Source organism: Pelobates fuscus, chromosome 10 (assembly GCF_036172605.1).
Source record: "Pelobates fuscus isolate aPelFus1 chromosome 10, aPelFus1.pri, whole genome shotgun sequence".
Taxonomy (NCBI): Eukaryota; Metazoa; Chordata; class Amphibia; order Anura; family Pelobatidae; genus Pelobates; species Pelobates fuscus.
In genome coordinates, this window is record NC_086326.1 from 29,538,481 (window position 1) to 29,559,722 (window position 21,242).

Here is a 21,242-nt window from a genome sequence, read left to right on the forward strand (position 1 = left end):
ATAAATGAAAGTCTTATCTAGAGGTGGTCTTGTGAAATACTTTTTATTAGTGCCATTTATCTTTTTTTAATACACTGAATATTGTTTGTTACCTGGCATCACCCTGGACTCCAAGTAATCCGAGGTGGGGATAATACCACCAGCGCTATTTTCAAGGAGCAGTTGGCCCGCTCCACTCTTGTGAGTACTATTTTATATATATTTTAACTCCTGTATCTCATCCAGTGAGCACTATTGGTTGTCTCTCTTTTTATATTTGAGCATTGAACACACCATTGGCGGAGGAAATTTTCACTATATCCCATAAGCGGGGATCGTACCGCTGTACGCCTTCTACACAAGAGCGAGTTATAGCTCTCTCAAATGTGAGTTTTATACCAGCTTTTTAGATTTTATTTATTTCCCTATTAGACTTATTGCACTATTTTTGTTCTCTATTCTTTTTATCTCCTACATACGAGAGAATTTACAAGAAGGAGAACAGCGAGGATACTCGTCCCTGACCCATACCTACAGACTCTGCGTATTTCACAAGACCACCTCTAGATAAGACGTTCTTTTGTTTGGACTATTTTTATATTGAATTTCCCTGGCGCAGCCCTTTCTTTTATTCTTTTTTCAGGAAGATGTTCATTGACTATTTTCTGCCAAATTGAGAGGTGCGAGAACATCAAACTTATGCCAATAGTTCCTTGTGAATCAGTTAAAGCACCTAAAGTACAGATAAGCTATGTGACAAAAAAAATCTAGCAAAATTGATAACACAACAAATACACGTGCACTATAAGTTTCTGATGAAGTGCCTTTAAGGCTCAAAACATGTAACCATCAGTGGTTCATTTGCTCCCCCATCTTCTCTGATCCAGCTGCACTTTTACATGAAGAAGTAAAAGCACATTTTAAAACTAATTGAGATGCCTTTCTTCCCCCAGCTTAGCTTCTTGCCCACCGCACATATACGATATACCTAAAATGTTCAATTTGAGCAAGGTTAAAGATACATATTGGCATTTTAACATCTCTCTGGAACACAACAAGATAATGACCCACCTTTCATCTACTGCCATGACCAATGCACTATAAAGAAAAGAATCCGCAGATAGTTCCTACCAAGATAGATATTTATTTTATGGTTACCCTCACTATCTCACAGTATCAGGCTCAAGATCGTGTGACTAATGAGGACGACTGACATTTAGCCTGGTTTTAAATCAATAGCAATTCTTACTTTGGTAGAATTACAGGCAGAAAATCGTTGTGACATATTTTGGATTGCGATCATGTTGAAACCATTCCATGCGATACTGGCCAAAAGTTAGAAAGAGTTATTGGAATCTGAGGCTGGATTGTGATTTATCCCTCAGTGTCCTCATTTTCCAACTGCAGGGATGTGCTCAATAAGTGGGACATTTAATATAACTTCTTCAATGACCATACTACGATGGAAAAACTGCTGTTAAGGCAGGGAATGTGATGTCCACAAACATTCAGCTGGAGTATTTTATACAATTTCTTATTTTGTTACGGTCATAATTCACATATAAATGATATAATGTAGGTATAATGGAAAGTTTGGTTATTAGCTAGTTGACATCTCACGACCAAGTCCATCAATTGTAATTGTAAGTAAGTAATTTAGAATGAAAAGTTTACTCCCCAAAATACATCATTTTCTACAGTGTCTTGCACAAATTAAACTCTTTAAAGATCCCATCTTTCAGCATTCCCATCTGTGAATTTCATTAAATAATTTGTGTTTACTTTAAATTTCATAAATTAATATTAGTTTCATCTGTTTTTTGGAATTAATCTGGCTTCATCGCTACCACACCTTCACAGCACATCAAACATTTTGAATTTTATTTGAATTGTCTAAAATGATGCATCATTTGCATTTTCATGTCCACTTATAATTTGTAGTTGTAGGTGGCTGTGTATGTGCTCTGCATAACATTCATCTTGTTTAATTATTTTGAGCAACTCAATGTTTTTAGAAAGATTAATAGATCTATATGTGTGTGCTATGCAAAGTGAGCAAACCGCAAGACTGTTTTTGTTTCATGCATAATCTAAGATATAGTACACATTTAATGCCAAGAGAGAGTTTGCTTTTCATGAATTGACCATGGTAGTTTTTTTTTTCATAGGCCAGGCATAAATAGGTTGTTATAATGGAACCGAAGAATACTTTTATGTAACACGTATGAACTACTACTGCCTGTCTATCTTAACTATATCATAAGATAGTAGTTTCAGGGCAGCTGAACTTGGGCTGATTAGGGTTGTAGTCCCACATATGCAAACCAATAGTTACCTATGATGCAATGTTCAGATACTCTGGCCTCCTTAATCTGCAACCACTGGCTAGTTAAGTTCTCCAGTCTCTGCCATTTCACAAGTGGGCTGTTTTATAGTGACAGAGCATTTGAATGTCTCAGAATGACTCAAGCTAGATAACATCTAGTATTGGATACGTTGGTGATCCAAAACACAAAAGTGGTTAGGCCGAACTTGGTCCAGTTTCCTACCAAGTTCTACATTCAGCATCTTATGACAGATGATAAACACATTTGGCCAATCTCCTTTTCCTACTGGATCCAGACAAACTCAAATTCAGTGCAGAAGAATTGACTTTATTGAATAACCGAGAGTAGGACGGCTGGGCCTTTAGGTATGTTCAATCAAAAAATAAAAGTAATTTCACTGTTTTAAAGGGTTACTCCAAGTACTGTGATTATAGGGTCTGTAGTCTATATGTACAGTGTTTCTTGTGAAAATTGAACATATGAAGTTTAATTGGTTTTCCTGATCTTGGTGAGTTCTTACAACTAAATCCTCTTACTTGCACATTTATGTAGAATATATAAATGTTTATATAATATTTAAAGTCTCACTAAACCTATGTCATTGTCATTTTTGCTCCATACTATAACTATATCGAGCTCTAGAATTCCATGATTCATCCTTTGACTTATCGTTTTCTAACAGGTCTCATATTTTAACATGCTCAGTTTTTCATGTAATTTGTGTTTTCATTTACATTCTGATTTATATTCACATCATTCTGTCATGTTTTCTTTTTTGTTCTTTTTTCGTTTTGTCTCTTCGTGTTTCCATCCACCTCCTGTACTAGTAACTAAGAGACGCAAGGCCCATCTACGGCGGCTGGACCGGCGATGGACGCTGGGTGGCATAGTCAACAGGCAACAAAGCCGAGGTGAATAGAGATTTAACTAGTGAACAAAATAACTCATGGTTGGTACTGACCTTAACCCTTTGAGGTGTGCCCATTGCCCCAGTCGAGAAACTGATAACCAAAATAACTTAACACTGTGTTTGCTTTGACTGCAGTAAAAGGGAAACTATAATTTTGGTAAATGATGCAGAAAAAAAAAATGGGTACAAACAAGTATGGTACATTGTGAGACTCAGTTCAGATGAATTTACAGCCTATAGATTGCCAGCACAATTTGACAAGGGCTTTGAGGCAAACGTATTTGTAAAAAGTTATTTTTGGTTTAAGTTATCAGAAACTAGCGACTTATAATGTCCCAGTATTAATTACATGGCTGCTCTTTATAACATACCTAATGACATACGTACTATGCTCTACCCAAACTAGCAAACTCAAAGATAACATTTTAGTTTCAATTAAGGATTCGTGTTGATGTTCCTTCTGTGAATCCCTGTAAACGCTAGCTTCCAGCCAGGGCACGTGGACAAACAATGGCAAAATATGTTCATTTATTAGGGTGTTTGTGTCTGTTTGTGGGCTCCCTGAAATGTCCAATGTGGATACTACATAACCTTCATGAAGCGGTCATATAGCTGTAAAGAACAGCAACAGAAACTCACAGGGTTCTTCACGAACGTGAGAATTCGAAGTGAATTTAAAGTAAATGTCACATTTTAAGCCAAATTAGCCAAACTGATCACATAGCTGACTTAGAGAATTTGTCCAATTTGCCTATTATGGCCTTAGATTTGAAATTCACTTTAAATTCTCAATTTAGTAAAAAAAAAAAAAAAACTGTTAATAAGCAGCTGCATATGCAATATGAGCTACAAAAAGGTGCATGGACTCTAGTCTGGCAAATCGTTTAATTGATCTATTTGCAAAGGTAGACCTCCTGTTGTAGAACCACAAAGTCAAAGCACCATGGAGGTTGATGTCTCTAAAACATCTAGAGATTTACTCATTGGGCACTCCGGTATACATTGTATTTATGGATCACTTGTAGCTCACTTTTCACTTTTGAAATTTTTTTGTACCAACCCCTAAAACATAAAGACAGCAACGTACTGTATTCAGTTAGAAAACGTTACCCTTGTTTTTCAGAGGAAGTTCCACAAAAAGAACTATTTTTAGTTACTTCCTCTCCAAAGAAAATGTATATATCAGGGGTCCTTAAACTGCGGCCCTCCAGATGTTGCTGAACTACATCTCCCATGATTCTTTGAATTACATAAATAGCCAGAGATTCATGGGAGTTGTAGTTCAGCAACATCTGGAGGGCCGCAGTTTGAGGACCCCTGGTATATATAATGTTATTAAAAAAATTAAAGTGGGTTAGGGGAATATTCTATTTCTTGTCATGTTCTCCTACTTCCCCTGCATCCAATATACCAATCCATAGAATAAATACAGCCTTTTCTCGTAGATCGGTTCTGCTTTTAGGTTAATTTTTAATGCTGGAGGAGTAAAGTAAAAGAAAACCGCAGCTTTCCAACAGTTCTTTATAATCTTGTTCCCTCTGGAGTGTGCACATATTTTCCAAACTTGAGACAAAAAGACAGCACGAGGGAAAAAAATAAAGAGAGAGAGAGAGTAAGAGACTGCTGACAGAGGGAAAGTTTCAGAACAAAATCTGCTGTGGTCTGGTCTGGAAAAAAGAGCCTTCACTTTAATGTATTATGTGATCTAGATTTGTCAGAAAAGCATCCTACAGACACAGCTAGATTCTCGATGCGGCAATTCGATTTGTATTAAAGTAGATTCTGTTTCGTGCGCAAACGCAGAGGAATATTTGTGCGTTCGATAAATTTACATATCATGAGATTGAGTGGTGATATAAGGATTAATAGGAAGCACATAGTAACTGTTAGAGATAGATTATATTATCGCCTGATTCCCTACTCTTTGCTTTGCTATATAACGGACGGACATTGGCACTCGAAGGGTACATTCACGTTTGCTTTTCTACATGTAAAATAGTTCGTTACAGTTTTGGAATCTTCACTTTTTTGAATACTTCCGCCCCTCCTCCCCCCCCCCCCCCCCCCCCCCCCCAAAGTAAGGTTAGCCATTGCTATATATTTTGAAGGTGGAGAGTTAACATAATGTCTTTTATTATGGTATTTATTATTAGTGTGTTAATCTTTAAATGGCTCAGTGGTTAGTTCTCCGGCTGATGCCTCTCATAGGTGCAGGTTTAAAGGAACATGCCAAGTGCATTAACCCTAGCCTTGCACCTGGAACTCTTCCACAGTAAGTAGTCAAACCATTTAAGAATGGTTTGACAACTTACCAGGCATATTCTAGGTACCTGTCAGCAACCCCCCCTGGAGCTAAGCTTTGCCATGCAGGGCAGTCTTATTAGCGGAGAGCATGAGTTAAGCGCATTCAGGCAACGAGCTTGGCCCGTCAGACCCAAGGTAATTTGTCAAACTGTTCAGCTGCATACATTGGGAGAGCATTAAGGCTTTCCTGGCCACATAACCACTACAGGAAACTTTAATTACCAGCAGGATCGAGTCAGTCCATCATTAGTCCATTATTGGTCCATTGGTGTGAGCATTAAAGGGACACTCTAGGCACCCAGACCACTTTAGCCCATTGAAGTTGTTTGGGTGCGTTAACTCTGCGATTGTAATTATTGCAGTTATTGATAAACTGCAATAATTAGCTAGCAGGGTTAACTCCAACTCTAGCGAGTGTCTACCAGGAGCGCAACTAAAGGCATGTCCTGGTCTGCTAAATGATGCTGGACATCTTCACACTCTGCATGAGGAAATGCAGTGAAATGCAGTGTCATCTAAAATCCCATGGGAAAGCAACAGGGTAGTCCTACCGCGAGCGTGGCACTCGCCGCACCCTGCGGGAACGGAGGTAGAGCATGGCCCAGGCCCAGGGGCTTTGGCGCAGGAATCAGGTTAGTGGCAGAAGAGTGTAGGGGGAGGGGACATTATAGATCACTATAGTGCTAGAAAAAAAAAACTTTGATTTCCTAGCACTATAGTTTCCCTTTACCCAAAACCTATATTCCAGATTGTGTTTGAAATATCCGATGCTCAGTGTACCCTTTCTATTGCATTCATATTATTTTGGATTAACATATAAGAATATTTCTCCTAGCACAAACAGTATGAATACAATCTATGTTTTACATTATTTTCAGAACTATATTAAAAAACAAAATTCATGCATGTGGTTTTAAGACGGACCAATAAAAACCTCATGGGCCTCCCTTTTCTAAATTATTATAATTTAGGCATTTCCTAGCACTCTATCCACATTTCACAAATAAAATAGCAATTTTTCCACACAACGATGTAAGTCACGCCAATTCCATGAGAATCTTGGTTCTTTTTCATTTCGAAGGCCACATTGTTTGTGTTTTTATACAGTTTCTATGTTTACCTCCTTGGCTTCCCTTATTTTTTCTAATACATTTTAATGCAGATGTAGACCCATTTGCTTATTTCTTATTAAAATGTGCCGTTCCTAAAAATAAATAAATAACCCAGAATACTCTTGCCACATGTTAAACTTTCAAAAAATGTCATTGATCTTGTTCCATACCAGTAATTACATATGAAGTGGTTGAGAGAACAGGCTGGGCCAATCCTTTTACTCCTTTGTATAAATCACAGTAAATACTAGTTTGTAAGACAGGTGTGGGCAAATAGAGATTCTCCCAATTTACTCAAATTCATATATTCTAATGCAGAATGAAATCTTTGTCACACATTATACTTGGAGCAGTATAACCTTAAAGGAGAACTGTCATTTAGAATTTGTAATGGGTTTACTTATCCCTATAAAGGAATACTAAAGTGTCAGGAATACAAACATGTATTCTTGACACTATAGTTGTACTAGTGTTGTTTAGGTGTCTGCCTTTAAAAAGGTGTATTACTTATCTCGTTAAGACTGGCCCCTGCCCTCTGTGTCTGCTTGGCTGAGATCAAATTTGACAATCTCAGCCAATCAAATGCTTTCTCCATAGAAAAGCATTGGAAGGCTTTTGTGCATGCATCTATCAAAATCTCCTCATTAAGATGCATTGAATCAATGCACTGCTAAAACAAGAGGCGTTAGCACCTCCATGCAGAGAACACTGTGCAGCACTGACCCAGGAAGCACCTCTAGTGGCCATATCAGTTACTGCCACTAAAGGTGTTATAAGGCAATAATGTAAACACTGCCTTTTTTTCTGAAAAAGCTCCATTAAAGGGATCCTATAGTGCCAGGAAAGCAAACCCATTTTCTTGGCACTATAGGGTCTTGGAGTGCCCCCCTCACTTGGCACTGAAGGGGTTAAAACCTCTTCAATCACTTGCCTTAATCCAGTGCCAGGCTCCATCGGCACTGGTGACCTCTCCTCCCCCGCCAATGCACAGCCAGAGGCGCAAACGCATTCAAACCCACCCATATTAAAACATTACTCAATGTTTTCCTATGGGGATCTTATTTGACGCTGGACTCTGTGAGGACGTCCAGCATCAAATAAGTGTGATTTACTTAGTGTAAATTGCGGAAGCGCCTCTAGTGGCTGTCAGGGAGACAGCCACTAGAGACTGGGTTAACTCTGCAGTGTAAACATAGCAGTTTCTCTGAAACTACTATGTTTTCAGCTGCAGGGTTAAAACCTGGGGGACCTGGCACCCAGACCACTTCATTGAGCTGAAGTGGTCTGGGTGCCTATAGTGGTCCTTTAATCTACAATTGTTCTGGGGACTGTAGTGTCCCTTTAACAAATATATGTGTGTCAGTCATTGTTATAAACTGTCCTTTGCATTGGGAAGTCATTAGAGAGAAAGCATACAGAGAAAGAGAGAAATGAAACAATGTTTCTGTTTTTTCTCCTAATTTGCAATATTTGCCTTGTCTGAATTGGTTTATGATGTTATTTGCTAACTCTTTAACATACATTTAAAATAGAATGGGCGATCTCCTGAAAAAAGGTTAATAATTTATATACGGATGTTCAGTGTTTTATTTAAGAAAAGTGACCGTTCCCTTTTAATCCTGTTTAATTACAGGAATTGCTGTGATTTAATCCACATCATGACATGATTCATGTTCTTTGGAAAAATATAAAAACGTAGTAAATGGAATCACAATCAAAAATGACAAATTTCATATGTTGACAGCTGTCATCAAATTTTCACTTTTAAAAATTGAATTAATGAAACTTAATTATATTTTCTTAAATGGTGTATACTGATATATTTTGAGAACATTTCACTTTTTTTTTTATATAACTGCTGAGCATCCATAACATGGGTCTGACCCGGGCGAGGGGGGAGTAAAATTTTCTCTAAATAAATTGGTATACATAATTTAAGAAATATACCATTAAGTTTCATTAAATGGAAAATGTTTTAAAAATTAAGTGAAGTTTTGTTGACCATTGTCCTTTAAGGAGATACTCCTTAGGGCAACTTATTCGACATATCTACTACAGAAAATTGTTTAGGAATGCTTTGATACAAACTATTACTCTTCTAAATGCTTAGGCAAGGTCTCTCGACTGGTTTGAGAATGCAAAATAAACCATACGTTTATGGATTCAGCCAACCTAGATAACTTTGTACATTTAACTCCTAGTTTATTAAAATATAAAATTAAGAACACATTCTGTTTTTACGGGGGAACACTCTGTGAAGATGAGTGATATTGTGCAACAGGGTATTTGTATAGTAAAGAACATTGCATGCTTTCAATTCTTTCCTTAATCTAGGATTGTCCAGGCAGTCCAGATGTCCTCCACCCTTGGAACTCAATGAACCTTATTACATTGCATCACTATTTCAAAAAGGTCTGGCTTGTCACCATATGACATTTGAAGACGTACAGTCCATCCCGTGAACCTTGTTAATCAACAGAGAAAGGCAAGCGTTCCAATTGCATCCTCCTAGGATCTGTTATCTCCACCGTTATCTCCTTTTAGTCCACACTCCTATTGAGTTGATAGAACCATGGAGTGGAAGAAATATTAATCATGCATTAATAATGCAAGTAAGATGTTCTCATATATGCGATGAAATCTAATAAGTTGCCAACCTCTAGCAGGTAAAAAAACATGAAATTGGGGATTTGGTAACCCTTGTCCAAAATTAACACCGCAAGTCTGCAACTCTGTATCCACTGATGGGTTTTGAATGGAGGATCAAACCAGCAGATCTCCAGTTTGCCACGCTTATGATAAAATATTTGTGGACAATTTCATGGGTCACATGAGTTTAGCTGATGACCAGTAGATATTCTCTACTTCTTGAATCATAATAAGAGCTTTTCGTCAAAAGTTGGAGAGCCAGAGAGTAGGCTACCTGTAGATGATTAAGAGATTTGTGCAATATCAATTGGCAAGCCTCAGATATTTGACCTTGGGGAGCTTACGGGAATGGTAAAATACCAGCTTGGAGGCACAAGTAATATAACTTGGGGGATTAATGACAATTTGTGCAATTTTGGATAGCCATAAGTAAACTGCCCCATAAGGATTATAGGAATAGTGCATTCTCAGTTGTAGAGCTAAAGGTAGGCTATATTTGGTGGATTATGGGATTAGAACAATATTGGTTGGAGGGCCACAGGTAGGTTGCTCCAGGAAGAAATTGATGAAAAACATCTGAAGTGCCACATGTTTCTTAGAACTGACTTAAATCATTGCAAAGAATGTGTATGGGATACCTCTAAGCAGTAACGGGTTATCGTTTCCCATAAAATATTTTTGGCTACCCCTAGTGTTCCCATTCTATGCTTATGGATAGATTTCCTTAAAGCGGGCCTAATAAGACGCTTCTTTTATATTATCCTATCTGTATGTTCGCCTTGGTAATTTTTCCTCTGCTTTAAATAGAAGCCAGCTGGGTGGATGTGAACCTGGTATATATAATTCATTATGTAGTCAAATATTCAACAAATATATAGAATAATCACAACCAACCATTCTTACCATTTGGCAGATGTTGCCAGTTAATTTGCTTCTATTTTTTTTTTCTTCCCTACCGGTCAACAGACTGCTCACGTATCTGTATCCTGGCTGTGCCAATGTATGTACAGTTTAAACAGACAGCTTGATTTCATTAGCATCCAGAATAGAATAAATCCTTAGATATTTATATAAAAGCACTAAAATAAGCAGCCACTCCTGGGATACAGCCGCCGCAATATATTTATAGTGTTAATCACCAACGTGTAAAGTGCAGGAATTCAAAGTGAATTTTATAACAAAAACAGCAACACTAAAAACACACAACTTCTACTTCAGCTAATTCTTCTGAAATTGACTTTGATTTCCTGATAATCCACCCTTTAGTGAATAAACCACTTGATGTGTTATAGTAAACCGAATGGATGTCCTTTTGAGTTTTTACTTATGTCGCCTTCCGTCAATATTTCAAGGGCATTTTATACCTACAAATGGTCTAAGTTTCAACTCACAAATTACTTCATCCTCATGTTTTATCATTTACATAGCAGCACTGGCCGAGCTGTGTCCGTGTGCCTTTAATAATGGCTGATTAAAGTCATTTTTCTGAACTGCAATACACATACACCATGCTGAAAAGGGAAGCACTATCATGGGTGCTTGATCCTTTATCTATGTTGCTGAAATAACTATTCTCAGTAAGACAATTCCCAAAAATGGCAACTTCTCCGGAAAGTAAAACATTATTTAGTAAATCTCAAATTCCAGTCCAGTCCTGGCACAACCAGGGCACACGTTGCAAATTAGACAAAATAGAAACATTGTTTCATTCCATGTCTCTGTATGCTTTGTCTGTGCTGACTGCCAGGTGCAAAATATGGCATTTATAATAATGATTGACAGGGAGCAAAGATGGAGGACCCCAATTGCAGGATAGGGATGCGTGGATATATATTATTAATATTAAAATGTATGTAGGGGATATGTAGACATATTAAAAATTGTGGAAAGTTAGTTACCTTTATTGGCTACCAAAAACATTTTTTATTAATTAATTACAAACTAATATTTTGGAGAATTCTGACATAGTACATGACCATATTATGCTTGTCTTTCCAAAATATGATAAATTCACCCCCGTTTTCGTAGCTCATTCGTGCAAGACTGATCGGAGTGTATTATTTTAATTAGCACAAAGTTCTTCGAGCTTTGTACCTCTGTTGACACTGCCCTCTAATTTTATACTAATATTTAATTTTTTAATTGCGTAACGTTTAGAGGGAGTGGGAGTACTCCTATACAGAGACAGAAAATGGAAGCATTGACCTCATTGTAAATATTTAAAAATGAACTCACCATATATCTCTGTTATGGGTAAAACAAGTCAGTGGCAGCTAAGGTATGACGAACTATTGAGTCATTTCTACTTACAGATGAACATTAAAAAAAAAAAAAAAAAAGAAAATGATGTCTGCCCCCTCTCCTTCCTGCTTCTTAGACAGACATGTCCTGATCCATGGAATGTGATTGTATCTCTGGCATTTCCTGAAACAAATCATATTTACACTATCCAAATAGAGAGGATAGTGCAAGCATCTAAAATACACGGCCGATTGCTAATACTGTTGGCTGTTATTTTGAGAGGTTAAGATTAAGTTATCATGAAAGGCAAGTTGTTATTTTAATTAGTGGCAATATATTTAATATTCTTTGAATATTATTGGGTTTCGGTATTTTCATTGTATTTCTAACTATAGATTACAATGATATGTTTGACAAATTGTAGGAAATCTCTATAGCACAGGCATTTTTTGCCAGGATTGAGATCAAGTTATCATGGTGCATATTCACTAGATCAGGAACCTGAAATTGTAGGACAGATTAACTAAATTGAAAGAAATTCTCCATCTCTGCTTTTTGCAGTTTATATATTGTGTCCTAAATGTTAACCATATTCCAATTACCATAAATGATACCTTTTAAGATTTCGTCTATACATTGGGCTAGCCAAAGCGCTAGCAAATGTATACATGTATGTATAAAATTCCGCTAAATTGGCACTCTCCCTTCCGGGATAGAGTCAGAATAGACTCCATGCCGATGTCTGAGTACATGGCTATTGGCTGTGTGTTGTAAGCTGTTCAGACATCCAGCTTCAACTAGCTACAGCGCATGTGCTTTCAGCCCCATCTTGATTCTATGAGAATCCGGCAATGGACTTTGTCAGTACGAAGCACAAGCAGCCATATGCACAACAAAGAAGTAACAGAGTGACTGACACATTCTGTTCAATGTGCTGTAAATGATGCCCATCACATCAGCGTCATCTAAGGACTCTTTTCCAAATGTGGGGAAGTTATGGCAGGCTTCCCAAACGATGCAGGATATGAACAGGGAATGGTTATGAAGGAGGTGAGTTTGTCTGAAAAGTCAATCACGCTCCATACAAGGTAAGTGAACAAAAACCCTTTTAGGAAATTACACAAAAAAGCAAAAGGAAAAATTCAACAAAGTTAAATTTTTAACAACAGGTCTAGTTTAACATTCCCAATGTCAATGCCCCAAACACCCCAGTTCAATTAATAATTCCAGACCCGTTATATTGATGTCCCCCCTAATAAACCTATTTGTAAAATGTAGGCAAATTTACTTTACTTGCCGGTGCTGACAGTTTCTCTTGCGTTTTCCTGGTTACCGGGAATGGTTTGCGTTAAAGATTTGCATTTTGAAATGTGTGCTTATTAGAGGAACGGTTTGGCACGGTCGTTCTTTTACATCACTGTGAGTAACAATCGTTCAATTGATTTGTTACTGTAATCCGGCTAATACCCATATTGTATTAAAAATGACATTTCCATTAAGCCTAGGAAGACGAAGCTGCAGTAAAATATCAATAATCAGGATAGTACTTTGGCACCGTACTTGTACAGTGTCAAATTCCACGTTCTATTGTTTTTATTGCATCTGGCCAACAGGCGGTCATCCCAGAGAGGATATAATGTGTCGCTGTAGCCAAGTGGATTGATTGCCAGTGGAGTATATCGTCAAGTATGTGACTTGCTTTTTCTAAATTGCTGGAAGTGCTGAGACAATGCAAAATGTAGCGTTGCCTTCTAATAGCTAGAGAAAATATGGAATGTCATGTTAATTATTCATTTTGTTCTTATTAGAGGAGAAATATGTCACCATCCAGCCCTACACCAGCCAAGGGAAGGATGAAATCGGATTTGAAAAAGGTGTCACAGTTGAAGTTATCCAGAAGAATCTGGAGGGATGGTGGTATATCAGGTATGCAGTGATTCTAGAATGTCTTGTTATGTCTCATCAATCCCTCACACTGTATGTTCTAACCCGATAAGGAAAGGTGATCAGCCTTATGTCCGTGTAGAAAGTTCTACTTATAAACCGCAACTACGAACAGCAATGGCATCACTAAATGGGCACCTAAGGACTGTCTTGGTAATGACAACATGGGCATTAAGTATTGAATGCTTAAAAAAAAAAAAAAAAATGAATAAAGATTTCAAAGTGAATTTCCCATTTTAGTCCAGGATTGGAAAGCGATGTTTTTATTTCAGGTATATTCCTGAGAGTTCACAGGTTGCCTCGTGGGAAATGCAGTCCACAACACCTGCAGTGCCAAAGATTAGCCAGTGCTTGGCAGATTTATCTTTCATGTTCAACGATGGGTGTAGAAGAATGTGTCGGAACACATGTTTTTGCCAAATCATTTAGCCACTCGAAGAACTTTCCTGCTGATAAATGAGGAAAAACCATGGCCACAATTGCAAAAGCAGCAAAATCGGGTTGTAACTTAATAGCGCTCCATCTTTTCCCCTAATTCCTGCCTACATGTCCAGTCTAAATAATAATAAGGAAAGCTTAACCTTTCAGTGCCCAGAAAATGTGCTTTGCTCATTCGTAAGTCTATCAGATTAGCAGTGGTTAATTTAAATGTTTGCTTATAGAGAAGGGTAGCCAATGGCCCTCCATCCACCGGCTGTAGGATTACAGCTCTCATTAGTATACTCTGCTGTGTGATAGCAAGAGGATAATTCACAAAGAGGGATACAGTTATAGCCATCCTGCCAGTGGAAAAACGGTGGCGGCTGGTTAGGTTTTAAGATGGTGGGGCGCCAGACTCCTCCCTGTACAGTACAGAGATCCTCATACAATACAAAGAGCTAAACATAATGCAGATATTCTCATACAATACAAAAAGCTGAGTATAATACAGAGATACTCCTACAATACAGAGAGCCGGTCATAATACAGAGATTCTCATACAATACAGATTGATGCTCATATTACAGAGATACTCATACAATACAGAGAGCTGGTCATAATACAGAGATACTCATACAATACAGAGTGCTGGTCATAATACAGAGATTCTCATACAATACAGAGAGCTGAGCATAATACAGAGATACTCATACAATACAGAGAGCTGGTCATAATACAGAGAGCTGAGCATAATACAGAGATTCTCATACAATACAGAGAGCTGAGCATAATACAGAGATACTCATACAATACAGAGAGCTGGTCATAATACAGAGAATCTCATACAATACAGAGAGCTGCTCATAATACAGAGATTCTCATACAATACAGAGTGCTGGTCATAATACAGAGAATCTCATACAATACAGAGTGCTGGTCATAATACAGAGCTACTCCTACAATACAGAGAGCTGGTCATAATACAGAGATACTCATACAATACATAGAGCTGGTCATAATGCAGAGATTCGCATACAATACAGAGAGCTGGTCATAATACAGAGATTCTCATACAATACAGAGAGCTGAGCATAATACAGAGATACTCATACAATACAGAGAGCTGAGCATAATACAGAGATACTCCTACAATACAGAGAGCTGGTCATAATACAGAGATACTCATACAATACAGAGTGCTGGTCATAATACAGAGATACTCATACAATACAGAGAGCTGAGCATAATACAGAGATACTCATACAATGCAGAGTGCTGGTCATAATACAGAGATACTCATACAATACAGAGAGCTGAGCATAATACAGAGATACTCATACAATACAGAGAGCTGGTCATAATACAGAGATTCTCATACAATACAGAGAGCCTCATACAATACAGAGAGCTGGTAATAATACAGAGATACTCATACATTAAGAAGAGCTGGTCATAATACAGAGATACTCATACAATACAGAGAGCTGCTCATAATAAAGAGATACTCATATAATACAGAGAGCTGAGTATAATACAGAGATACTCATACAATACAGAGAGCTGGGCACAATACAGAGATACTCATACAATACAGAGAGCTGAGCATAATACAGAGATCCTCATACAATACAGAGAGCTGAGCATAATACAGAGATACTCATACAATACAGAGAGCTGAGCATAATACAGAGATCCTCATACAATACAGAGAGCTGAGCATAATACAGAGATACTCATACAATACAGAGCGCTGAGCATAATACAGAGATCCTCATACAATACAGAGAGCTGAGCATAATACAGAGATGCTCATACAATACAGAGTGCTGCTCATATTACAGAGATACTCATACAATACAGAGAGCTGCTCATATTACAGAGATACTCATACAATACAGAGAGCTGCTCATAATAAAGAGATACTCATATAATACAGAGAGCTGAGCATAATACAGAGATCCTCATACAATACAGAGAGCTGGTCATAATACAGAGATTCTCATACAATACAGAGAGCTGAGCATAATACAGAGATCCTCATACAATACAGAGTGCTGGTCATAATACAGAGATACTCATACAATACAGAGTGCTGGTCATAATACAGAGATACTCATACAATACAGAGAGCTGCTCATAATAAAGAGATACTCATAATACAGAGAGCTGGGCACAATACAGAGATACTCATACAATACAGAGAGCTGAGCATAATACAGAGATACTCATACAATACAGAGTGCTGCTCATAATACAGAGATACTCATACAATACAGAGAGCTGAGCATAATACAGAGATACTCATACAATACAGAGTGCTGCTCATAATACACAGATATTCATACAATAAAACAAGCTGGCCACAACATAATGATTTCTGTAAATACATGGAGCCGAGTACAATACAGAAATAACGATACCAACAGAGCTGACAGATAATAGAGCTATAATACACAGATACCTGGGTAGACTACAGACATACCCATACAATAGGTAGATCTGCGTAAAATACACAGAATTAACACACAGAGCTGGGCACAATGAGGAGATACGATTAACTACCCCACACAGCCAAGATCACTGTGATTACACAGAGCTGCAATATAGAGATACCTATACTATATGTATTTGTAAAATGCTTTAGAGCACGCTCGCTTTCTCTTTCTGTTTATCTTCCTCGTTCTTTTAGCTCTCCCTCTCATGATCTCATCTTAAGTAGTGCTATAATAACTTTAGCTATATATTAAATATTGCTGCTGTTATGAAACGTGAGCGACTCCATTAGCTCTCAGCATGCAGTGTTCACATGGTTAAAGCATCAAGATACTGAGACTCCAACCATGTCAGCTACTCCTGACTCACACACAATGTACACAGGGTTAAAGCAGCAGGATACCGATAGATTCCTTATTTCCTTTGCAGTTGGCAATATAATTGATCTGTAGTGCTAATAGAGAGCTAAGCAGTAGCAGATGTAGTTAATATAACCAAAAAAATCATTACAGATTAAAGCAGATTGTAATTAGAATCAGATCAGAGTCATCAGAGTCACAGTCCCAGTCCTGTGGTTTGAAACAGACACTATAGTTACCGCTACAGATTAATGTAATGGTTCTGGTGTTTATTGCCTGTCCCTGCAGACTTTTCAATGTAAACACCATTTTACATTGCTGCCCATTAACACCTCTAGGTGCAATCACTCAGATGGTCACTAGAGGTACATCCTATCACAGTGTGCAGCACCAATGTTCAGCGTCTCCACATTCTGCATGGAGCGGATTGCTTCTTGTAGAGATGCATTGATTTAGACTTTGAGGAGATGCTGACTGGACCAGTTCTGCATTTTGCTGCGCATGCACAATGCCGTCTCAATGCTTTCCTGGCCAAATATACAAGTAATTGGTTATTTTTTCTAAAGGTCTGTCCATCATTGCAGTCCTATTTTTCCTGGTTAAATACTTTGTTGTTATTATCAATATGGGTTAGTAAAAGGCTTCTTTGCAAAAGGCAAACTTAAAGCAACACTCCAAACTGGCATTAAAGGGTGTCCTCTTTTCTTTTTTTTCATTTTACAAAAAGTGCAGATTTCAATAGAAATTGGAGTTTTATAAATTAACCTTATTACACCCCCCTGGCTGTCAATCAGACAACCCCTTCTGTTACTTCCTGACACTTAACTCAAGATGCAGGCGATCGCCCAGAGCAACTGCCTTTTAAAGACTTCTCATTGAGCTGCATTAGGAAGTCTATGATTGGACAGCTACAGAAAGTCTGGGCTGTTTTTTTGTTTTTTTTTAAATATATATATGCACAATTTAAAAAAAAATGCATAATTAAATACATGCATGTTTTAATTTTGAGGGTAAATCTATTAAACAATAATTTCACTCAGGTAGTGGAGTGCCCGTGTTGGAGCAGTATGCTAGATTTACCATAGAACGGTCAGGATTACTTACAGGCATTGTACTTCAGGTGCTCTTTATTAGGCAAAAGGGGTAATACATCCAGATTATAACAAGATTAAAAGTTAACTGTTAAAGGAGAATTATTTTGTTTTTCTATATCCATTCTGGACCAATTACGTGCAAAGACCATTGCATTAACAATCTATTTGTCTAACCCCCGGTCTCGGAGGGATTAAATGCGATTTGAACATTTTCAGCAAGATTATTTATTTTTCACTTTTATAGACGTTTTGATTATTATTTTATTTATTTTCGCAGAGTGCTTTTATAGAGATATTTTTTTTACTTGGAGCTGTAATTGCGAGATTGTTTTAGACATGTTTGACATATTCTGGCAATAATCTTTTTTACAGTTTATTGTAGTCTCCCCACACAGTTTTTAGTAGGACATTTTGGCTCTCCATATGCTGAATTTTGGAGTTGATGGCTGGTGTAGATCCTACAATATTCTGTAGATCCATACCACCCAAGTGTCTGTATTTAGGAGGAACAGTCCCTCTCCCTGCACCTCTCTTCTACCCTGGCTTGTCTGTTTTTCAACCGCTCAGAGCATCCTGTGTATACAAGTGTTTAACAGAGCTCTAGAACTCTAATACAGACAGTAATGGACCTTTTGTCTTTTCATCAGTTTATTTAAACAGTTGTTTCTGTAAAAACAAATAAAATGTTCTTCCTCTAAATAACACAATTATACAATTACACAAGTGACATGCTTTCTTATTCAATGAACTAAAAACCCCTGTTTTATATACTTGGTCACAACTCCAGCCACAGTCCCTAAACACATACACAATGTATATCTAGTTACATAGAGTTATTTACCAAAGTTAGAATTCAAAGTGAATTTCTATTTTAAGGCCAAAGTAGCCAAACTGAAAGAATTCTCATTTTAGTAAGTGAACATTTGCATGACATGGATCACTTTAAATTTGCTAAAATAGCTTCATGTGACACTCGCTGTAAAAATCACTCTAGAGCACCATAAAATATTTGTATTGCTTTGACTCAACTTGATGCGACTTCCATTCTATTCAATGTGCTTTTTCTGTCCCTCTCCCGGTATCTATATGAATAACTTATTTATAGTGTGCCAACATATTCCGCAGCGCTGTACAATGAATTCACAAAAATAAAACCTCAATATTTAGCAGCCATAATATCTCGAGAGTTTCAGTATTTCCTTAGCTGGCAAGACGTTGGTCACCTCTATGGCCTGAAGGTATATTTACACATCTGCGGCAAGGATTGACGAAAAATATGAGAACGTTTACCAAAAAAATAAATTTTAAAAATCCTACTTTTATTTTTGCTTAGCAATATTTTTCGCACTTCAATCTGTGAACTGAACCTTTTTCCAAAAGCTGCATGTAAAAAGTGTTCCAACTTCTTAAAAGGGCAGCTAGTGATCCAATTACAAACCCATAATCCACCTTAAATATTATGTCAGGCTCCACCTTAAACATGCATTATGCTGACATTCCTGCCTGCGTGTTGATCCTCATTTCCTGTATTTTTTTTCTCATTGGAAAACAGATGTTGGGAACTGCTGCAGAGATACAAATTCTATTTTACTTTTTGATCCAGCTTCATTCCTCATTACACACCTGAGGTCTATGTGCTAAGACGGAGTTAGCGCACCTTATCATGCAGAATGCATATTAGTCACTCTGCAAATAGCTACGTCTCAGAGTAAAAGCCAATTCAATACATAACACATTTTAACAGAGTAATCCAGCAACGGATTCATTTGTTTGAAGACTAAAGAAAGGATAAAGGTGTTTACTGCATAAAACAAAATAAAAAATAGAACCCTTTCCCAAGATTCCTCCGCCTCTTGATGCTCCCCTTTATAAGGGAGTAGAGGTACTTTTTCTTTTTTTTCTTTTCTTTTTGTTAGAGCAAAATTGAAACGTTAGAAAAAGAAAAGCCCAAAAATATTGATGTCATAATCATTTCTATTAATAAACTGGAGCTGCGACCCTTCTGTAACTTGTGGTAAAGAGTTATGCCAAGCACCGTTACCACTTAAGTTATTTGAAGTGTTTATGGTGCTTGGAGTATACGCAGCCATTCAGTACCTGACCCTTGTGGAGTATTTCATTTATTTTTTAAATGAGGGGTGGGATCATATCAGCAAGGGTTATTCCGATGAAAAAAGTGTTTTAATAAAAATCACAATTTTTAGTCGGGGAAAACCATTAATCGCAAATAAAAAAAATGTTAAAAAGTGAACATGCAGTTAGGAAGAAATTGCAATATAGGTGCACACTTGCGATGACATCTGAGATGAGTATGCTGTAAAAATTGTTTTACATTTTTCAGTGCTTAATGGGTTGTTTTATATATGGAAAAGTTCAATATTACTCAGTTTGTACAGAGTTATCCATTTACAGTATGTAAAAATATTTCTTCAAAATGTAAATTTATATTTCATTACTTGTAAAGATATCAAGGCAAAGAAGGCTGGGCTCCAGCATCCTACCTGAAGAAAGCCAAGGATGACCTCCCGTGCCGAAAGAAGAATCTGGCAGGTCCCGTGGAAATTATTGGCAATATTATGGAAATCAGTAACCTGATTAGCAAGAAGCCGAGCAGTGACAAAGATGGCCAAGGGGGTAGCGAGAGCGAAGAACCGCAAATCACCAAGAAAGAAATCAGCTTGCCGATCCTGTGCAATGACTCCAATGGAAATTCCATGATGGGCTCTGAAACGTTACCATCCAAAATAACACCAGGATCCCCAGCGGTGGCAAGAATCGCCCCCCAAAGATCTGAAATAAGTAAGGAGATTGGTTTCAGTCTTTTTGACCTACTGACGACTAGACAGATAAAACATAAATTGACATTAGACTTTTATCCCCCTAATTATGGCTTCATTTATTCCCTACTAAATCCAATTAACCCAACTCCATGGAAGTGTTTCCATGGTGGAGATGAAGAACTAAAGGAAGCGTTCGGTGTATATAGGACCATATTTATTAAAACAAAAAACAATGTTTGGTGCAAATCACCATGGAAATGAACAGAACATTTATCACTTCCGTTTAGCCCCGGTGCAATATTGATAAATATGGCCCATTGAGATCCTTCTCTCATGGAAGATAATGCTCTGATGGGTGCAACAGACTGAGGAGGCAGAGGGCTCTTTGCACAATAACCAATGTAGCATATATACAAGCGTTATGGTGCTAGGAGAGTCCGTTTACAAAAATCATGCTTTAGCTCAATCTGTAGAGTATTATACCATTGTAGTTGTACATTTTAACTCATTGCTACTCATAAAATAGCTTAGTCTTGCAAAAAATAATAAACAACAAAACTAAACATTGAAACAAAACCTACAGAGAAAGACGTGGCAAAGAGCATTAACAATAGGAATATGAACTAACGG

General features: G+C 37.4%; 1 protein-coding gene across 4 annotated transcripts in view; it reads left to right on the forward strand.

The window, feature by feature from the left end:
- SH3PXD2A (SH3 and PX domains 2A) overlaps positions 1-21,242 on the forward strand; it is a 266,755-nt gene that overhangs the window by 235,569 nt on the left and 9,944 nt on the right. For 2 of the 4 annotated variants that reach the window (XM_063434631.1, XM_063434632.1), the window contains 3 exons: positions 3,134-3,217; positions 13,331-13,448; positions 20,297-20,631. In XM_063434631.1, coding sequence (XP_063290701.1) covers positions 3,134-3,217; positions 13,331-13,448; positions 20,297-20,631 — 537 coding nt within the window. The remainder of the gene's footprint in view (positions 1-3,133; positions 3,218-13,330; positions 13,449-20,296; positions 20,632-21,242) is intronic. The other 2 variants (XM_063434633.1, XM_063434634.1) reach the window with 1 other exon arrangement.